This window comes from Oryzias latipes, chromosome 15 (genome assembly GCF_002234675.1).
Source record: "Oryzias latipes chromosome 15, ASM223467v1".
Taxonomy (NCBI): domain Eukaryota; kingdom Metazoa; phylum Chordata; class Actinopteri; order Beloniformes; family Adrianichthyidae; genus Oryzias; species Oryzias latipes.
This window is the reverse complement of record NC_019873.2, coordinates 9,836,194-9,853,260: the sequence shown is the minus strand read 5'-3', so window position 1 is coordinate 9,853,260 and position 17,067 is coordinate 9,836,194. Positions and strand designations below refer to the sequence as shown.

The window sequence follows — 17,067 nt, the reverse complement described above, 5'->3', positions numbered from 1 at the left end:
CAGCACCTCCTTCAGACGTCTTGAGTTGTCTGAGTTTTAGTGACGAACTGGAGGAGTCACGTTACTGAAAAGAAATCTGCGAATACGTGAAACCATGTCATGCGAATCAGCGGGGGAACACTAGTTGTGACGTTGAAGCTACGATCCATTAATATCTTTGTTTCCCTCGTTAGAGCTGGCATCTGGCTCAAAACTGTACAGCTGGAGAGCTCCAATTTTGCTTGCCATTTTTGTTGCACCTGTAATGTTATGTTTGGGATTTTAGGGGGCACCAACAGTCCTGCCCACAACTTAAAGGGGAATTTTTAATGAATAACTGTTGTCAGTTTTAATGAACTTTTTTCCGTCACATGTCTCTGACGATGTTAACTCGCTAGAAGTGCAGCTTTGGCAAGTCAACTGTTGCTAATGCTAACTGAAAGCTACACATGCAAAAAAGGAACCCCAACCCATTTTCGGTGATAACATGACAAAAGAAGCTCTGTGCCAGCCTGGATGATTCTGTGATTCATCCCATAATTAAATGGGATCAGTGTTGGGAAAATATACTTAAGATTGAAATCAGTGAACAAGTTAATATGTGAAACACTATCAGTAAAGTGCATTGTAGATATTTGAACATATACATAAACTGACAAGTGATGAACTTCAAAAGTAAATAAAAACTGGATTCAGTTAAAATTTGTTATTTCTGCGGGTCAAGTTTCTAGAAGCAAAGTTCCAGAAAAGTTTGTGCAGAGCCAGAAGAACAGATGGCAGCTCTACATGGGAATACAGACTTATGTGAAAGATATTAATCATTTCAATTAATTCTAGAAAATATTTCTAATGCAGTTTTTTTTGGAAAAGCCTTTTTTTCTAGACCTGCTGCATAAGCCTGATTGGTTGTGAAGGATGTGTTGGGGAGTGGAAGAAGAAACGTGATTCCTGCCCTAAGCATCGAGCTGATGAGCTGGAAAAACCACATCTACTAGGAATCACATCAAACATTTGTAAAACTCCAAACAAGTTCAAGTTCATTTAATCAAAAATACAGTTTAAAATGTTCATATTAGATTTGCTTTATTTAGGTGTTGGTCTTTTGTGGCTCCATGTTTACCGTTTTGAGCTTTAAAGCTCCATTAACAAAGTTGATGTTTACATTTTTAAAGCAATTTAGAAATGTTTCTTCGCTAATGAAAAAATTAATGGTGACACGAGTATTTTAATAATAGATATGAAAATAAGGAAAAAGGTTTCATTTATTAAAAACTTAACATGAATATGTTTTTCAATAACAGACAACAAAGAGGCCATTGTGGATTTTACGTTATGGGCTTCCTTATGCATTCAATCAAATGTTACATTTACAATCAGCATTTACACAGCGTACCTGTCAGTCACATTTATTAGACGAAGCAATGCATCAGGAAAAAGTCTTGTTTGTGGTGAACAACTGTATCAAAAAGAGTCATGTCAGGGAAGGTTTGTCCACATCGCTGCTCAGCATCACATCTGTCATGCTCTCTTGAGAACAGATCCGCTCCAAATGAAAACACCAAACTCAGATTAAAATACATTCTATACCACTTTAGTATTCCTCTGCCTGAAAATGTAAATTTCTTTATTAGTATGTGACTTTGATACGTGGCAGACACGATAAAACCTACAGAGCCCTGCTACCATTACACATCTGGAGCAGTCTGGTGATGTACACACGCAGACATTTATAGTCATGTTTGTGTGCAATACCACACTCTAAAGTCACGGATGTCAATAGGTGTGAATAGGAAGCATTCATAAATGTTATTAGTGTTTCTGAGACACAAACTGCTGCAGTCTGACAGCTTATGCAGAGTTGTCAGGTAAACTGAGAATCCTGCCCACGTCCCCCCCACACCCCCACCCACACAAACACAGACAATACAACTCCGACTGATGACAGATAGCATCATTAACTTGTGACTGAAGGATGGACCTGTTGGTAAATACCCACCAAGAAATCACGTTTAACGCTGCATGATTGCTTTATTAGGTTAAACCTTATTTATGAGTGTATGGATCAAACAAATGAACATCCATAAATCATCTGTGGATGATGGGACTGTTCTCAGGTTGCTCGTCTTTTTTAGGTTGCTTGTCCTTTCGTTCACAGCTGTTGCTTCATACAGAATCCTCTCACAAACGTTTCTGAACACTTTCTAAACTAAACTGGTGTAAAATGTGGTGGATATTTACAGGTGCGTTGTACTGCTCTGAAAACTTTGTAACCACATCTGCAAAATCTTCCAAGATAATAGTCTAAGTTAACGTTTTATCCTTTTGTTCCCTTCACCTGCAGCTCGGACATCCATTCAAACTACTTCCGGGTGACCTGTTTCAGACAAAAACCTTAAAACATACATTTCAACATCCATTATCCGTTTGCTCCATTTTCAATTTCATTTAAAATGATACATTTTTCTTTTTGCTTTTGATTTTAAGATGAAAAACAAATTATACACCGATTCAGATGTCCCCAGATTAATATATTTCTACAACTTTTTCGATTTTCATGCTCAAAAGCATAACAGGGTAGGGCTAAAGCTAGAGTTTTAATCAAAACAAATTTGCTAGTGGCTTACAGTTAGCAGTAAATACCTCCATTTCCATCTATTAATATTCATCTGTTGAACTTTGGATGAAGTTGTCATTCATCTTTTTTTCATAAAAGGAATCACTCACAAAGATGTCAGAATTAAACTGATTTATTGAAGAATAAATTTACAAATATGTTCACTCTCACAATTCACTCATTAAAATGTTAAAAGAAAGGCAATATACTACTAAGGGAATGAGACGGCTTATTTCTTCTGTTTGGATGTTTCATAAGTAAAATCAACACTTGCTTAGAAAAGAAGCTTGTATAAATAACAGGATTATTCACATAGCCTATAAAATAAAACGGTTTGCCCATTCTGCCATCTTTACACTATCTGGACACTGCAGATGATCTGTAGCTACCTTCACTAGGACAAATATGTGGACTTGCTCTAATTACATTTATGTACAGTGTTACAGGACTCATTTTTTTCTGCACCACTATGCCTCATATCATTTCTCATCTGAATCTCCGACATTCAGACCAAGCATGTTTGAGAGGCTCAGCTCCAGCTTTTTTGATGTCGAAATTTCTGGAGCCGTCAGACCCAGGCCAGATTCTGGTTTGTCTACTTTAAAAGTACCTCCTCTCACCAGAGGGGTATCCTTTGTGTCTGTTGAGGCATTGATATCAAGATCTGGGGCGGTAACCTTCAGATCAGCATCAGTTTTCCCATCAGTCTGTGAGGCATTGCGTTTTTCTTTTGACAGTTTCAACATTTCCATGACATTAATCTTTTCTCCAGGTTTTGCTGTTGCATTCACTATTGGCAGTCGGATCCCTTTGCTGACAACATATTCCTTTTCCTCTGTGTCAGCTTTTAATAGGGAAGTTTGAAACATTTCCCCAATGGAACTCAGGGTATTTCGTGGCAAGTTGTGAAGTTTGAACATTGGAATCGCTGTCTCAGTAGCTGAAGCCTCAGTTTCAGGGTCTTCATCTTCATTTTCAAGGTCTTCATCTTCATTTTCAAGGTCTGCACTGGCATCCATTTCTGGGGATTTTGTTTTTGAACCAAACAAGCTTAATTTTGGAAAGCTAAAATGGGGGGGTTTAGATTTTTCAACATTGACATCTACATTTGGAAATTCTGTGTCCACCTTGGCTCCATTGAACTTTGGTGCGCCCAACTCAATTGCAGGATCAGAAATGTTAGAATCTGCTATAGGAGTTTCCACACTGACCTTGGGTGTTTCCAGTTTAGCATCACCCGATGCATGGACTTTGGGAATTGAAAGATCAAGATTTGGATGGTTGAAATGAGGCAGTTTAAAGTCCCCAAGACTAGCATCTACTTCAAGTTCTGGCTTCTTTAAATGTGCCTCAGGTCCTTGGAGGTCTGCCTTGGGTAGGCTAATGTCTGCATTTGGAGCCTTCACTGTGACATCAGGAGCTTTCAGTTCCGTTTTTGGTATTTTAGCTCCTATGCTTGGTGCAGAGAGATTCCCAGCAATATTTGGAGAAGACAGGTCTAGGTTGGGTGCTTTCAGGTTAAGGTCAGCATTTTTCAGATCCAAGGCTGGAGTACTCAAAGTAGCACCTCCTTTGAGATCAGCACCCACATTTAGGTTTGGAGGATTGACATCACCTTTCATTTTTGGAGGTGAAAAGTTTAAGTTTGGAGTTGTGAAACTCACATCAGGTGCTGTTATGTCTGCTTGAGGGAGCTTAGCATCAACTCCAGGCTGGGATAGGTCAGACCCACCAAACTTTGGAAATTTAATTTTAGGGAACTTGATTTTTCCCATATCAGCTTCAGGAGCTTGAATTTCAACATCAGGGCCGTTGAGGTCAGCTTTTGGTAGTTTAATGTCAACATCTGGAGCATTGACTTCACCTTTTATTTTTGGAGCAGACAGAGAGACGTCTGGGGTTTTCAAATCCACCTTAGGTGCATTTATATCTGCTCTGGGGAGGTCCACTTTGGCATCAATGTTAGGGGCCGTTACACTTGCTTCAGGGAGTTTAGCAGTCACATCAGCAAGTGACAAGTCAAGATCTGGAGGTGCGAAATTGGCATCAACTTCTGGTCCCTTCACTTTTGGTCCAGAGCCACCAAACTTTGGAAATTTAATTTTAGGGAACTTGACTTTTCCAGTTTCAACTTCAGGAGCTTGAATGTCAACATCAGGGCCATTGAGGTCAGCTTTTATTTTTGGAGCAGACAGAGAGACGTCTGGGGTTCTCAAATCCACCTTTGGTGCATTTATATCTGCTTTGGGTAGGTCCACTTTGGCATCAATGTCAGGAGCTGTTATACTTGCTTCAGGGAGTTTAGCAGTCACATCAGCAAGTGACAAGTCAAGATCTGGAGGTGTAATATTGGCATCAACTTCTGGTCCCTTCACTTTTGGTCCAGAGCCACCAAACTTTGGAAATTTAATTTTAGGGAACTTGACTTTTCCAGTTTCAACTTCAGGAGCTTGAATGTCAACATCAGGGCCGTTGAGGTCAGCTTTTGGTAGTTTAATGTCAACATCTGGAGCATTGACATCACCTTTTATTTTTGGAGCAGACAGAGAGACGTCTGGGGTTTTTAAATCCACCTTAGGTGGATTTATTTCTGCTCTGGGGAGGTTCACTTTGGCATCAATGTCAGGAGCTGTTACACTTGCTTCAGGGAGTTTTGCAGTCACATCAGGAAGTGACAAGTCAAGATCTGGAGGTGCGAAATTGGAATCCACTTCTGGTCCCTTCACTTTTGGTCCAGACCCACCAAACTTTGGAAATTTAATTTTAGGGAACTTGACTTTTCCAGTTTCAACTTCAGGAGCTTGAATGTCAACATCAGGGCCGTTGAGGTCAGCTTTTGGTAGTTTAATGTCAATATCTGGAGCATTGACATCACCTTTTATTTTTGGAGCAGACAGAGAGACGTCTGGGGCTTTTAGATCCACATTTGGTGAATTTATATTTGCTTTGGGCAAGTCAACATTGGCGCTAATTTCTGGTGCTATTGGATCAACATTCAGCTCAGGAGCTTTAGGTTTTTTACTCTTGAATTTTGGAAGTTTTAATTTGGGTGACTTGATTTTAGCATCAGGTGGCTCAATGTTTGCATCTAGACCTTTAAGATCCACATCTGGACTTTTGATGTCAGCATTTGGCATGTTGATTTTGACGTTTGGAGCCTCAACTTCGCCTTTAACTTTTGGTGCAGAGAGATTTATATCTGGTGCTTTCAAATTCACATCAGGTCTGTGGACGTCTACATCAGGAACTTTCACATCTGCATCAATGTCAAGTGTTGGGCTGTTCAGTGAGCCGGTCTTCTGTTTCTTTAAGGTAAACCATTTGTGTTTACCTGAGGGCGCTTCCAAATCAACTTTTGGTGTGCCAATTTCTGCCTTTGGCAATTTGACATCAACATCAGGAACATTTACTTCACCTCCAAGTTTTGGGCCTGAGAGATTTACATCTGGTGCTTTCAAATTCACATCAGGTCCTTGGACGTCTACATCAGGAACTTTCACATCTGCATCAATGTCAAGTGTTGGGCTGTTCAGTGAGCCGGTCTTCTGTTTCTTAAAGGTAAACCATTTGTGTTTACCTGAGGGCGCTTCCAAATCAACTTTTGGAGTGCCAATTTCTGCCTTTGGCAATTTAACATCAACATCAGGAACATTTACTTCACCTTCAATTTTTGGGGCTGAGAGATCAACATCTGGTGTGGTCAAATTTGGATCTACGTCAACTTTTGGTCCATGCACTTTGGGCTTTTTCAACTTCATATGAGGCCAGTTAATTTTCCCAGAGGGAGCGTTGACCTCAAGATCAGGTCCGTTAACATCCAAATCCGGAGTCTTGACTTCAGCATTTGGTAGATTCAACTCGGCGTTGGGCAAGTTAACGGCACCTTCCACCTTTGGAGCTGTGAGATTTAATTCTGGTGCATCAAGATCTTCATTTATGTCAAAGCTTCCTTTTGGGTTATGTAATTTTGGCTTTTTCCATTTCAAATGAGGCCAGTTGATTTTCCCGGAAGGAGCTTCTGCATTTACATTGGGGGTTTCCACTTCCAGATCAGCACCTTTAAATTCTGCCTTTGGCAAGTTAATGTCAGCATCTGGAGTGTTGATTTTACCTTCTATTTTTGGCACAGAAACATCAGCATTTGGTGCATTGATGTCCGCATCCATGCTGAGGTCAGGTTTGGAGCCATGAAGCTTTGGTTTCTTCCACTTCAAATGGGGCCAGTTTATTTTGGCAGATGGAGAATTGATGTCTAGATCAGGGGTTTGAAGATCTACATCTGGCCCTTTGAGGTCAGCTTTTGGCAGGTTAATGTCAACATCTGGTGCACCTAGTTCCCCATTTACCTTTGGTCCAGTAAGACTGACATCAGGTGCTGAAAGGTCACAATTAATGTCAGCGTCTGCTCCTTTGACCTTCTGATTTTTCCATTTCAAATGTGGCCAGTTAACTTTTCCTCCAGGTGTCTTAATGTCAGCATTAGGTGCTTCTACATTTACATCAGGAACTTTCACTTCAACCTTTGGCCCATTCAGATTCAAATCAGGACTTTTGACATCCATCTTTGGAGCAGACATGTTGAGATTTGGTGTCTTTACATTTGTACTGACGGTAGGCAGATCTAGATTAGCATCCAAGTCTGGTTCTGGCGGGTCAAACTGAGGAAGATCGAACTTTGGCATTTTAAATGTTGGGGCCTTGCCGTTCATGGGTTCCGTCTGTAAATTTGGCACGTTAAGATTGAGTGCCGCTTTTGGTGCATTCATTTTGGGAGTATGGACGCTGACATTGGGTGCACTGATATTACTACCTAGATCTGCTTTTAGATCTGCGGAAGGGACAGTGACTGAAGCGCCACCATCACCAGATGGGGTTTTCAGGCCAAGCTTTGGAAGGGTTCCATTGAAAGTAGGACCATTTATTTCACCCCCTGTCCCACCTTTGAGCTTTCCAGTCAGGCCATCAAGAGACACAGTTGGTGCTTTAGCTGATGCGTCAAGTGAAAGATCCTTGTCGAACAACACCTGTAAAAAAGTAACAAGGGGGAGGGGGGGCAGGTTAACAATTTATGTACTGGTATTTGTTTGACAGGATAAAATCACTTATGTACAGTTTGAAAAGAGAGAGAAAGAAAAAGAACTTTGAGACCAGTTTGAGACAGTTTGAGACAGCTGATACTATTTTAAAAGAAAAAAATATTCAATTAACATGTGAGTAAGTTCCAAATGTTGAAAGACTTTCTAAAAATGTTGCCAATGAAGTTTGCAGCATTACAAAAAAATAAATGTTATATTTAGGATTTTACTTTTCTACAGACTACTGAAAAGTAATGTTCCTAACACCAGCATTTAAAACTAACTCATACATGACATATGTACAGTGAAAGCTGGTAATCGTGAGCTGCTTTGTTCAGAAATATAAATTCTGAGATGTTCAATCAAAAAGCTAAACTTGTTTAATCCCTCCAACATCTGTTTCATGTTAGTGATCTCCAAATCTGGCCTTTGAGAGTTTCCATCATTCTCATTTGAAAGCAAGCATGGTAGCTCTTGACCAGGCTTGGAGATCATTTCAACTGCTTAATCCTCCAAGAGAAACAATGTTCAAAACAAGACAAAGATATTAATGTTTTTCTCTTTGATTTATATGTAAACTCCATTAGAGCTTAGACTGCAACATTTACCCCAGCAGAGTTTTTTAGACCCAATCCCAATGCATCCAGGTCAGCAGAGGCACCTAAGTCCTTCTTGGTCAGAACCTTCATGTTGCTTTCATAAGGCTTGAGGACCTTCATGATGTTCTCCACTTCATCTTCAGAAAGATCTGTGAGGTTTATAGTGGCTGCAACAATTTTATTATCTGAAACAGAAGGAAAATACAATATGATGCTTTTTATGTTCCAGCAATAGAAATGCATATCATTTTTTTAAGTTATAAAAAAATAAAATAATAAAAAATAAAATAAAAATAAAAATCACCTACCTGCTTGCAAGCCAGTTTTCGCAGCAATATTTCCATCTGCAGTTCCTTTAGCAGAGATTCCTGACCCGGAGCCGTCCACAGTGACTCCGAAAAGTTTGTTTTCTCCACTCTAAGTGGAAAATATGTTTGGTCAATGTTTTTCCAATCAGAGAAGCTTACAAAGCAATCTATGAACTACTGCTGTTTTGTTGGTTGTGTCACACTTACCATTTTACTGGCTGTTTATGCCCACATATCAATACGCTTCAATGCAATAAAGCCTGGAAACTCCACACAGGAGAAACGTTACCTGTAGACAACAGTAAAGTAACGTTAGTGGCCTGTTTTTTTTAATCAACTAGTTTGCACCAATGCAGAAGGAGAAAGTTGAACACTTGATTTTTCCAGTTTACAAATGCATGCACTAATAATCGCTAAAGTCAAACAGTTGGAACAGCAGCATCAACCAACCTAAACTATCAAAGATGGCTGCTACAGACAACAGATGGAGGGATTTCACCCCTGGTCCTCGAGACCTTCTGTCCTGCCAGTTTTTACAGCTATAGTCTGCTCCACTCACTGCTGATTTGCTGGATTAGATGATTTGAGGTTTAGATTCAACTTGATTGATCCAGGTAATTAGCAGCTTATAGGACATATAAGTTAAGAAAATAAGCAGGATGGGAAATCTCAAGGACAAGACCACTGGTTCTATGCACCAAATACCACACAAAATGCTGTAAAATGTGAAGTCACGCCTTTAAAAACGCAGCTCAGTGGCCCGGCGAAAAGTCAAAGTCTTTGATGCCATTAAAGTACTGACTTACAGCTACAAACTCAGGCTGGCATGACCATTTTATTGAATGCATGACACATTTTTTGGTTTAGTCACTATGACACTTGAGAAAGCACCAGACTGCTGCCAGGCATCCCACCCCAGATCAAGGATTGACATGCCAAACAGAGTTATAGCAAAAGCACAAAAGGCACCTTTAAAAGTATAAAGAGCCAAAACTGATTGGCATCAGACCAGCCTTAGGTCTTCCAATGGATGCAAAAACACCACCCACACAACGTGTTGTGTCAAGCTTCAGGAATCCAAAACTTCTGCCAGCTTCACCAAGTGGAATGCAACCATTCAAACCAGTCTGTTTGCCTGCATTCAGCCTGACACAAGCACACGGTTCCACCACACCCCAGCATTCTCAGATGCAAACGCTAATGTCCTCACCTGCAGGGTGGTTGCATTGATACTAAAGCAGGCTTTGAATACTGAACTGACCGATGACTACTTCTGCTGCAACTCACCCCTTCATTTGACTAAGAAAACAATTACGTCAGGTAGGATGCACAGTTACAATTAAAAAAGTAAATCAAATTGTGTTACTTAGCTTTATATCACAATATGCTGAAATAAAATGACCACACTAGGAAAAAACAACTTTTTTTTTAAAGTTTACATTCAAATAAATGTATCATACTTGTCACAAAGCAGATTGGCTTATTAGCATGTCACATTCTAAATTAAAACCAATATTTACTTTTGTTAGGTATAAGAAAAAAACACTGTAGAAAGATAGAGCTAATGGCAAATGGATTTGATCAAAACACTTAAGGAAATGGACTCTCTAGTGCAACTATTACTAAAAATATTTGTTTCCTTCAGTTTTCCATTTTATAAATCAAATGCAATCTACAATTTAGTGGTTTTTTTCTTAGTTGTGTTTCAGATATGAACAATAAAGCTAATTAAATTGTAGAGAGTTCATGGTCTATATTGGTATTTCTCTAAATTACAAAAAGTTACCTAAAGCTCAAATAAGGTTCATTTAATAAATAGGCATTTTCTCTGAAAAAGGGCGGCAACACAGGTTCCAAAAAACTGTGAGGCTGTGGGGTGTAAGTGTAACGACTCCACAAAAACAAGTTTCAGATGACAAAACAATTCTAAAATAAGACATCCTGTTTTCTTTACACACTCTTCACAGCATTTACTTTTACATCAGAGCAGCTGCTGAAACCAGACTATTTACAGAAATCCTCTGTGATGCATGAAACCGATATCAGGAAATCCAACTAAATCCCAGCTTCAACAGCATTGAGCTTGTGGATTTTTTAAAAATATAATCACTTCAAATCTGACATGATTAAAGGTTATATATCCACAAAATATTTCCGTTCTTTTACAATAGCCCTTAAAAATATCCTTAATAATGGTAGAAAAATAAATGTAAGAAAAATCAGGGCTCACCGAAGACCAGATGCACTTGAACCAAAGTCCCAGCAGGGATTCTTCTCCTCCAACTGTCACTGCTTATCTGTCAGACAGTTCAGTGTGAGTCTGCAAGATAAATGCCTGAAAGCAGGCGGAAGAACAGGTTAGGCAACATCAGCAACGCCTCTCCAAGTGCCTACCTTTTCATTTGCAGCTCTCACACACACACACACTCCCACACACCTCTTGACTTGAAACTGCACTTTTTTGGAAGCCGAAACCTGACTAGAAAGCACCACAGAGCAAGATGTGGCGCACAGCAACACACCACACCTTGTTAACAAGACCAACAAACACCCAGCAGTGCTATAAGACAACAACAATGGTTTGTGGCCCTAGTAAGAACTATTAGTGCTTCTATGATTCAGAAGTCAGATTTAGTGGCTTAACAACCACAACAACACATTCCTCTGCAAGCGGTCAGCTACAAAGACTGGAGTCAAAACAAGCTTTATAGCAGCTGAAGAAGCTCTGATGAACCAATTATAAAAAATCTGAATATAAATAATGATCAAATATTAACATTTCAACAAAGCTGTGCACATTGTAAAATAATTTTACTGAATAGTGATCCAATTGTGCATTAATAAACGTATCTCTGTTCAAACACTCCACTGTTCTGAGCAGATTGCATTCCAAACAGGCATGAGTCAAGAACCAACCCCGACAACAAATTAATACAAGGTGATGACTGTTTACAGGTGAGGACGGGTGTAGTCAGTATCAGAACATAGTTAAGCCATGAGCAATTCAAGGTAGAATACTTAATAAGGAGAAAGAGCAGTCGGGTGTTAAAGTAAACTGGATCGACTTCTTCTGCCTCACAAAAGGAGTGGCGTTTGCATTTGCGAGACGTCCTTTGATTCTTCCAAACATGAAAAAGGCTTTGAACAAAAAGAAAAAAACAACTTATTTTGACTGACAACTAAAGCAATCAGCCATGCATGTTTGATTTTGTTATAGATGCCAACATTAAAGCTGAATTGAATAGCTTCCACTGATGCCAGCCTGTCAGCTCCTTAAGGCCTAGAAGGATCCTGACCCAACATGGAGTCTAAACTGTGGCATCCCAAAGGAGGCATGATCAAGAGTACACCGTGTGCCATTTTCCAGTCCTCATGTACCTTCCTTCCTTCACATACCACCCATTTCCTGCTTAGGGGTAGGCAGGTGTACTTTGGAACCAGGTTTAGGAAACAGAGTGTTGTAGGCAGTTACACCACTTCAAAATTGTTGCCTCTCTTTAAAGATGCACTTCGATAAAACATTTGTTTTTGATGTTTTTAATATGTTCTTGTAGCATAAATGAGGATGGAGGACAAATTCAACTCAAAATTGCATTTCTGAATATTTCTTTATTGAAATCAATGTGAATCAGGAGCAAAGGAGAAAAATTGCAGTTTGAAACATTTGTGAGGTAGAAAATATCCTGGGTGGGTCACAACCTTCCTGTTCTGCTCCCTTCTAATGCATCCACTTACAAAAACATCCATGCACACTTTCCTCGTCTGAGCTGGTATCTGGCTCAAAACTGTACAGTTGGATAGTGCCAACATTGCTCGCCATTTTTGTTGCGCCAATAATGTTGAGTTTGCGGTATGAGAGACTGTAAGCGATCAGGAGAGCATCTTCGTTTGTGTTTTGTTGTCATTTCAGTTTTATGAACGCGCACACAGCCGGTTGTGTTTTACACTGGACAAGCACCAGATATGCAGGTAGCAACAGGGAGAAGATTCTTCTTCTTTTGTGCATTTACTGTTCATTAGCGCTCATCCACCACCTACAATAGGAAGAGGCTCCGTGTGCAAAGTCAAAGCACTGCAAAGACGTTTTGTTTTCACAGCTCTGTTAATATAAATGTTCATCTTGGAGTCATTAATCCGACTGGACACAAACCACAATTATTAAGGTCTCCTTCATGATCGTGTTTACAACGGCTGGCACTGCTGTGTTTTGAAGAGGACGCCACCCACACGTCACTACCAAATCCGAGTCCCCGATTGGTCACAGTGCTGAGTTGCTGCGATTCAGCGTAAAAGTGTTCAACCAGTTGAACTGTCAGCACCCAAGCAATGAACACCCCAAACGCACGTAGAGCTCGTTACCAGACTTAAAAACTTACAATCACAGGCGTTCCTGACGCTGAAACACGAAATTTGGTCTGCGTCAAGCCGGTCCACACCAAAGATGGCTGCAGCACTTACACAGAGCATCATTAACGTGTTTCTAAAAGAAATGAGGCCTGTCGATTTTTGAAGAGGATGGATTCAAAGACTTGATTGGGGTGCTGCACCCTGGCTACCACCTGAGTCCCTTTTGCAAACTAATGGAGGAAAAATTATTGTAGAATATTTTAGTGTTCACTAATTGCAGTACAGTAAAGGCCATGTTCATAAAGGTATTTTTTGCTTATTTCAATAGGAAGTTAAGACAATTTTGTGCAGGGATCAGGAACCCTATAGCTTGGGAGCCAATTGTTGCTTTCTTTGTGTTAGCATATAGATTACCTGGGACCTTGAAATTTTTTTATCTATCATAGGGTTAAATTAAAATTCTTGAACTGAACATGTAAAATTTCAATTTCTGTGAACATACCATACTCCTAGCATTAGCAGTACCAGACATGACGCGAACCTTCACAGACTGAGTACCAGGACTATCACCTTTTGTTAAAAAAATTGCCCATCACTTTACGTTAACAGTAATCGTTGACTAATCGACTACTAAAATGATTGTTAGTGACTAGCAGAAACTACGTCCTAGAAAAGGACAAGGGTAATCAAATTAAGAGACCACTGGAAACACTTAAAATAGGGCAGAAGAGGATCGGATTGGGTTTTCAAGGTGCTAGGCCCACAAAAACTATAGGAAATCTGGCTCATCTTGGACTGATGGAAAACAATTAAAGCCATACGAGTCTGATGCATGCAAAAAAAATGACAAGCCTGTAGATGTGATGGCTTTGTTTTTGACCAGTTACTTCACGGGCATTTCAGAAGAAGTTATGTAATCTCGTTGAGGATCAATGCTCCAGTACATTTTTGACTTTAAGACTTCTGATTGTAAATTAAAATTAAACTAGTAAATAAACCATGAAAATCAGAGTGAAAAAATCTGAAATGTACATTGTGTACAATGTGTTGAACAAATAGACAGTCATTTTCAAAGACTAGAACATAAACAAATTTACTTAAAAAAAAAAAACATCTAAAGGCAGTATGATTTATTTATTCTGACTACATTAAAACTAGAATTTAAAAGTGTGAAAAAACACAAAGTATTAAAATAAAATTGTGAAGCATTTTTTCTTTATTCATTTGCTCCTTTCATGAAAATTGATGTTCAAATGTTTCTCTTATATATATATATATATATATATATATAAGAGAAACATTTGAACATCAACATATATATTCTTAATTCAGAAAATTAGATAACAGTTCATAAAAAGCATAACCCCCCCCCCCCCCCCCCCCGACATCCCTCCCTTTCTTTTCCGTCCAGTCAAAAAAAAATGTTACAAATATAAAATGAGAAAAAGTTTAGCCTAAATTACAAAAGGGGTTTATTCAAGTATACACCTACCGTGTCAAAAGATTCATAACCCCTATTGTAAAAGTAAAATATGTCCAACAAAAGAGGCTTTCAGCTCTCATCTGTTTGCTCAGCTGTTGGACAGAACAAGTAGAAGATAAAAAGCATATTGGAACTATATGCAAAAAAAATATTTTTTTTCCATTTTTTTTAATTAAACATGTATTTTTGACTTTGTGACATTTCACTTTAATAGCTCTCTTTTGAGAAGGCAAACTTCTCTCAGAATCTCAATATTTAGCGGTGATAAGCACTTCCAAGTTGCCTCATTCAAAACTTCAGAGGAATTTATCTCCATGTTTTATGTGAAACTACTTTTTGTAACTTTGCCAAAAGTGCTTAGAGCAACCTACTAGTAAATTCATCTCTGGTGAGCCCTTTCAGGGCATGACAGTCATTGTTTTCCCCTGCCACTGCAGTCTTTTAAACATGCCTCCATGAGGCAGCAGTGAGAGGAGAGGAGAGGAGTTCTCACTGGAATGTGGTTCCAGGCCCCCCTCCAATGTGATCTGGCTCATCTGATCAGATTCCATTGCTAACCCCATATGCTGCCACACCTTCTTTAATTAACACTGTCTTTTATTCAGGCATACAAGTCATCTAAGGTGGTTGAGGCGTGAAGATGAGACAGATCGCTCATCAAAAATTATCTTTTTAAAGTTTTACTAATGTGCAAAATCTGTCATTTTTTGTCGTCAATTATCACTAGTGCTGGTTTTACTCACCTAATTTAGTGTCCCAAAATAATTTGGATGGAGTGAGCAGAGAAAGTGTGGCACAAAAACCAACAATTACAGTAGAATTTCTTTCCACTTAAATTTTGTAACTCAAATCTGCCACTTCTATATTTTCATTTCAACAATTTACCTGAAATGTGACTGTAGCTGTGCTTCTGTAGTCCTGCATTGACTGCTGTCCTGTTGCTGCTATCCGGGTGATTGTTTACACCTGGGCTCATTTCCAATTAGTCAATGCTGCCTTTGCCTTCCATACACAAAGGCAAAAAAAATGGCTTTGCAATCCTGAAAAAAAACACTAAAATGAAACTAGTAGAAGTAGACTCTAAAAAAATAAACCAGAAGCAGAACAGTCAAATCTAAATCAAATTGCATTTTTTATATATACATTAAAAATTCAAAACAGTAAGAACAAAAGCTAAAAGATTAAAACAAGTAAACATTAAAACAGTAAAATATAAAATAAATCACACAATAGAATAATATCACTGAGTCAAAGAGTAGACTGATGCAAAGATGCACCAGAAGAGAGGAATGTTTTAGGTTTGGACTCATTGGATCTCATTTGTCTCAGGGATCGAATCAAAGCAGCGTTATTCTGGTTCTGATCCATGGTCATACCAGCTGACAGCTTCCTGCTTCATGGATCTTACAGGTCTCACACAAGTGAGTGATCTAAAAAACCAGCAGCATCACTTCAAATCAATTCTGTTTTTAGGTGTTCCCAGTGTAAAATTTGAAAGCAGCACAGATCTGGTTTGTTTTTCTGGTTCTGATCCAAACTCTGGCAGCAGAGTTCTGAAGGATCTGCAACTTTCTAATATTATTACTAAAGAGCAGAAAGAAGACTGTAATCTCAGCTGCTGTCTGATTTATCCTGAGCTCTGTGTGTGTAAACAGATGTTTGTTTTTCATTGTCAGCAGCAGGGTTCATTAACTTCACCTCACCTTTGCCTCAGATATCCTTTGCCAGCCCTTTTCACAATAAAAGTTTAATTTTTACCCTGAATTTAGGTAAAAATCAAAGCTTTTTATAAGTCTTTGGCCATGAAATCTTTAAGAAGATCAAGTTTCACAACCAAAGATTTTATTCACAATGAAAAACTTGGTTATACTATTTGTCTACTTTCCTCATTGCTGACCACTTCAGAATTTAGCTTGCTGTTTGATTTAATCGTTCCTCTTTGGGTTTGTGGTATATACATTCTGGTTGTTTGACACACAACTAAAGATCTGACAAGATTTTTTTTTTAAATGTGACCTAAGATATCTGTAATACAACAAATACAATAAATATAAAATATGGAAATACAAGCAAGGAAGAAAGTAGGAAATGGTGCAGTTCCTCAAGAGACCACTGGAGCCTGGTTGCAAAAGAACACATTTTTTTCTTGACTTTTAAGAAAGTCAGATTTATTGCATAACTAAAGGCGTGTGCGGCTAATGGCAAGAACTTTTTGGATTTGTATCATTTTAATTTCTTACTTTAGTTAGTTGGTGTGAGGTGTTCAAACTGCCCTGTTATTCAAAATTTTCAATGATCTTTCATTCATTCATTTATTTTCTAAACCCACTCAATTCTATCTAGGATTAAATGGTTGCTGGAGCCTACCCACCTAATGTTGGTCAAAGGCGGAAACACCCTGGACAGCTCACTGGTTCATTGTGGGACAAAACAGAGTCAGAAAAGCACTTAAATTCCTAGCTAAGAGACAATTTAGAGCAGGGGTGTCAGACTCCAGGCCTCGAGTGCTGGCATACCCTGTTACGGTTTCTGTTTCTTTGCCCTTGTGGTTTGTTTCCTTTTTGTTCTGTGATGTTTTCAGTTCACTTCCTGTTTTAGTTTGTAGGGTTTCCTGTTTTGTTTTGTTGTGACTTTTACTTTGGTTCCCCATCCTGCCTGATTG

General features: G+C 38.9%; 1 protein-coding gene across 5 annotated transcripts; it reads right to left on the bottom strand.

Annotated features, from left to right (window-relative positions):
• Nucleotides 1-2,710: 2,710 nt before the first annotated feature.
• Nucleotides 2,711-15,380, bottom strand: LOC101158048 (neuroblast differentiation-associated protein AHNAK). 5 transcript variants are annotated; one of them, XM_023963356.1, is made up of 7 exons: nt 15,149-15,263; nt 10,806-10,910; nt 8,783-8,864; nt 8,576-8,684; nt 8,277-8,452; nt 5,118-7,617; nt 2,711-5,075 (listed from the first exon to the last, which is right to left on the bottom strand). In XM_023963356.1, the coding sequence occupies exons 3-7, from the start codon at nt 8,783-8,785 to the stop codon at nt 3,073-3,075; spliced, it is 4,791 nt and encodes a 1,596-aa protein (XP_023819124.1). In that variant the 5' UTR covers nt 8,786-8,864; nt 10,806-10,910; nt 15,149-15,263; the 3' UTR covers nt 2,711-3,072. The 5 variants fall into 5 exon arrangements, with proteins under 5 accessions (XP_023819124.1, XP_023819123.1, XP_004077259.1 ...); XM_023963355.1 differs by having other exon boundaries at nt 2,711-5,426; nt 5,469-7,617; XM_004077211.4 differs by lacking the exon at nt 15,149-15,263 and adding an exon at nt 15,291-15,380 and having other exon boundaries at nt 2,711-7,617.
• Between the last annotated feature and the right edge of the window lie 1,687 nt (nt 15,381-17,067).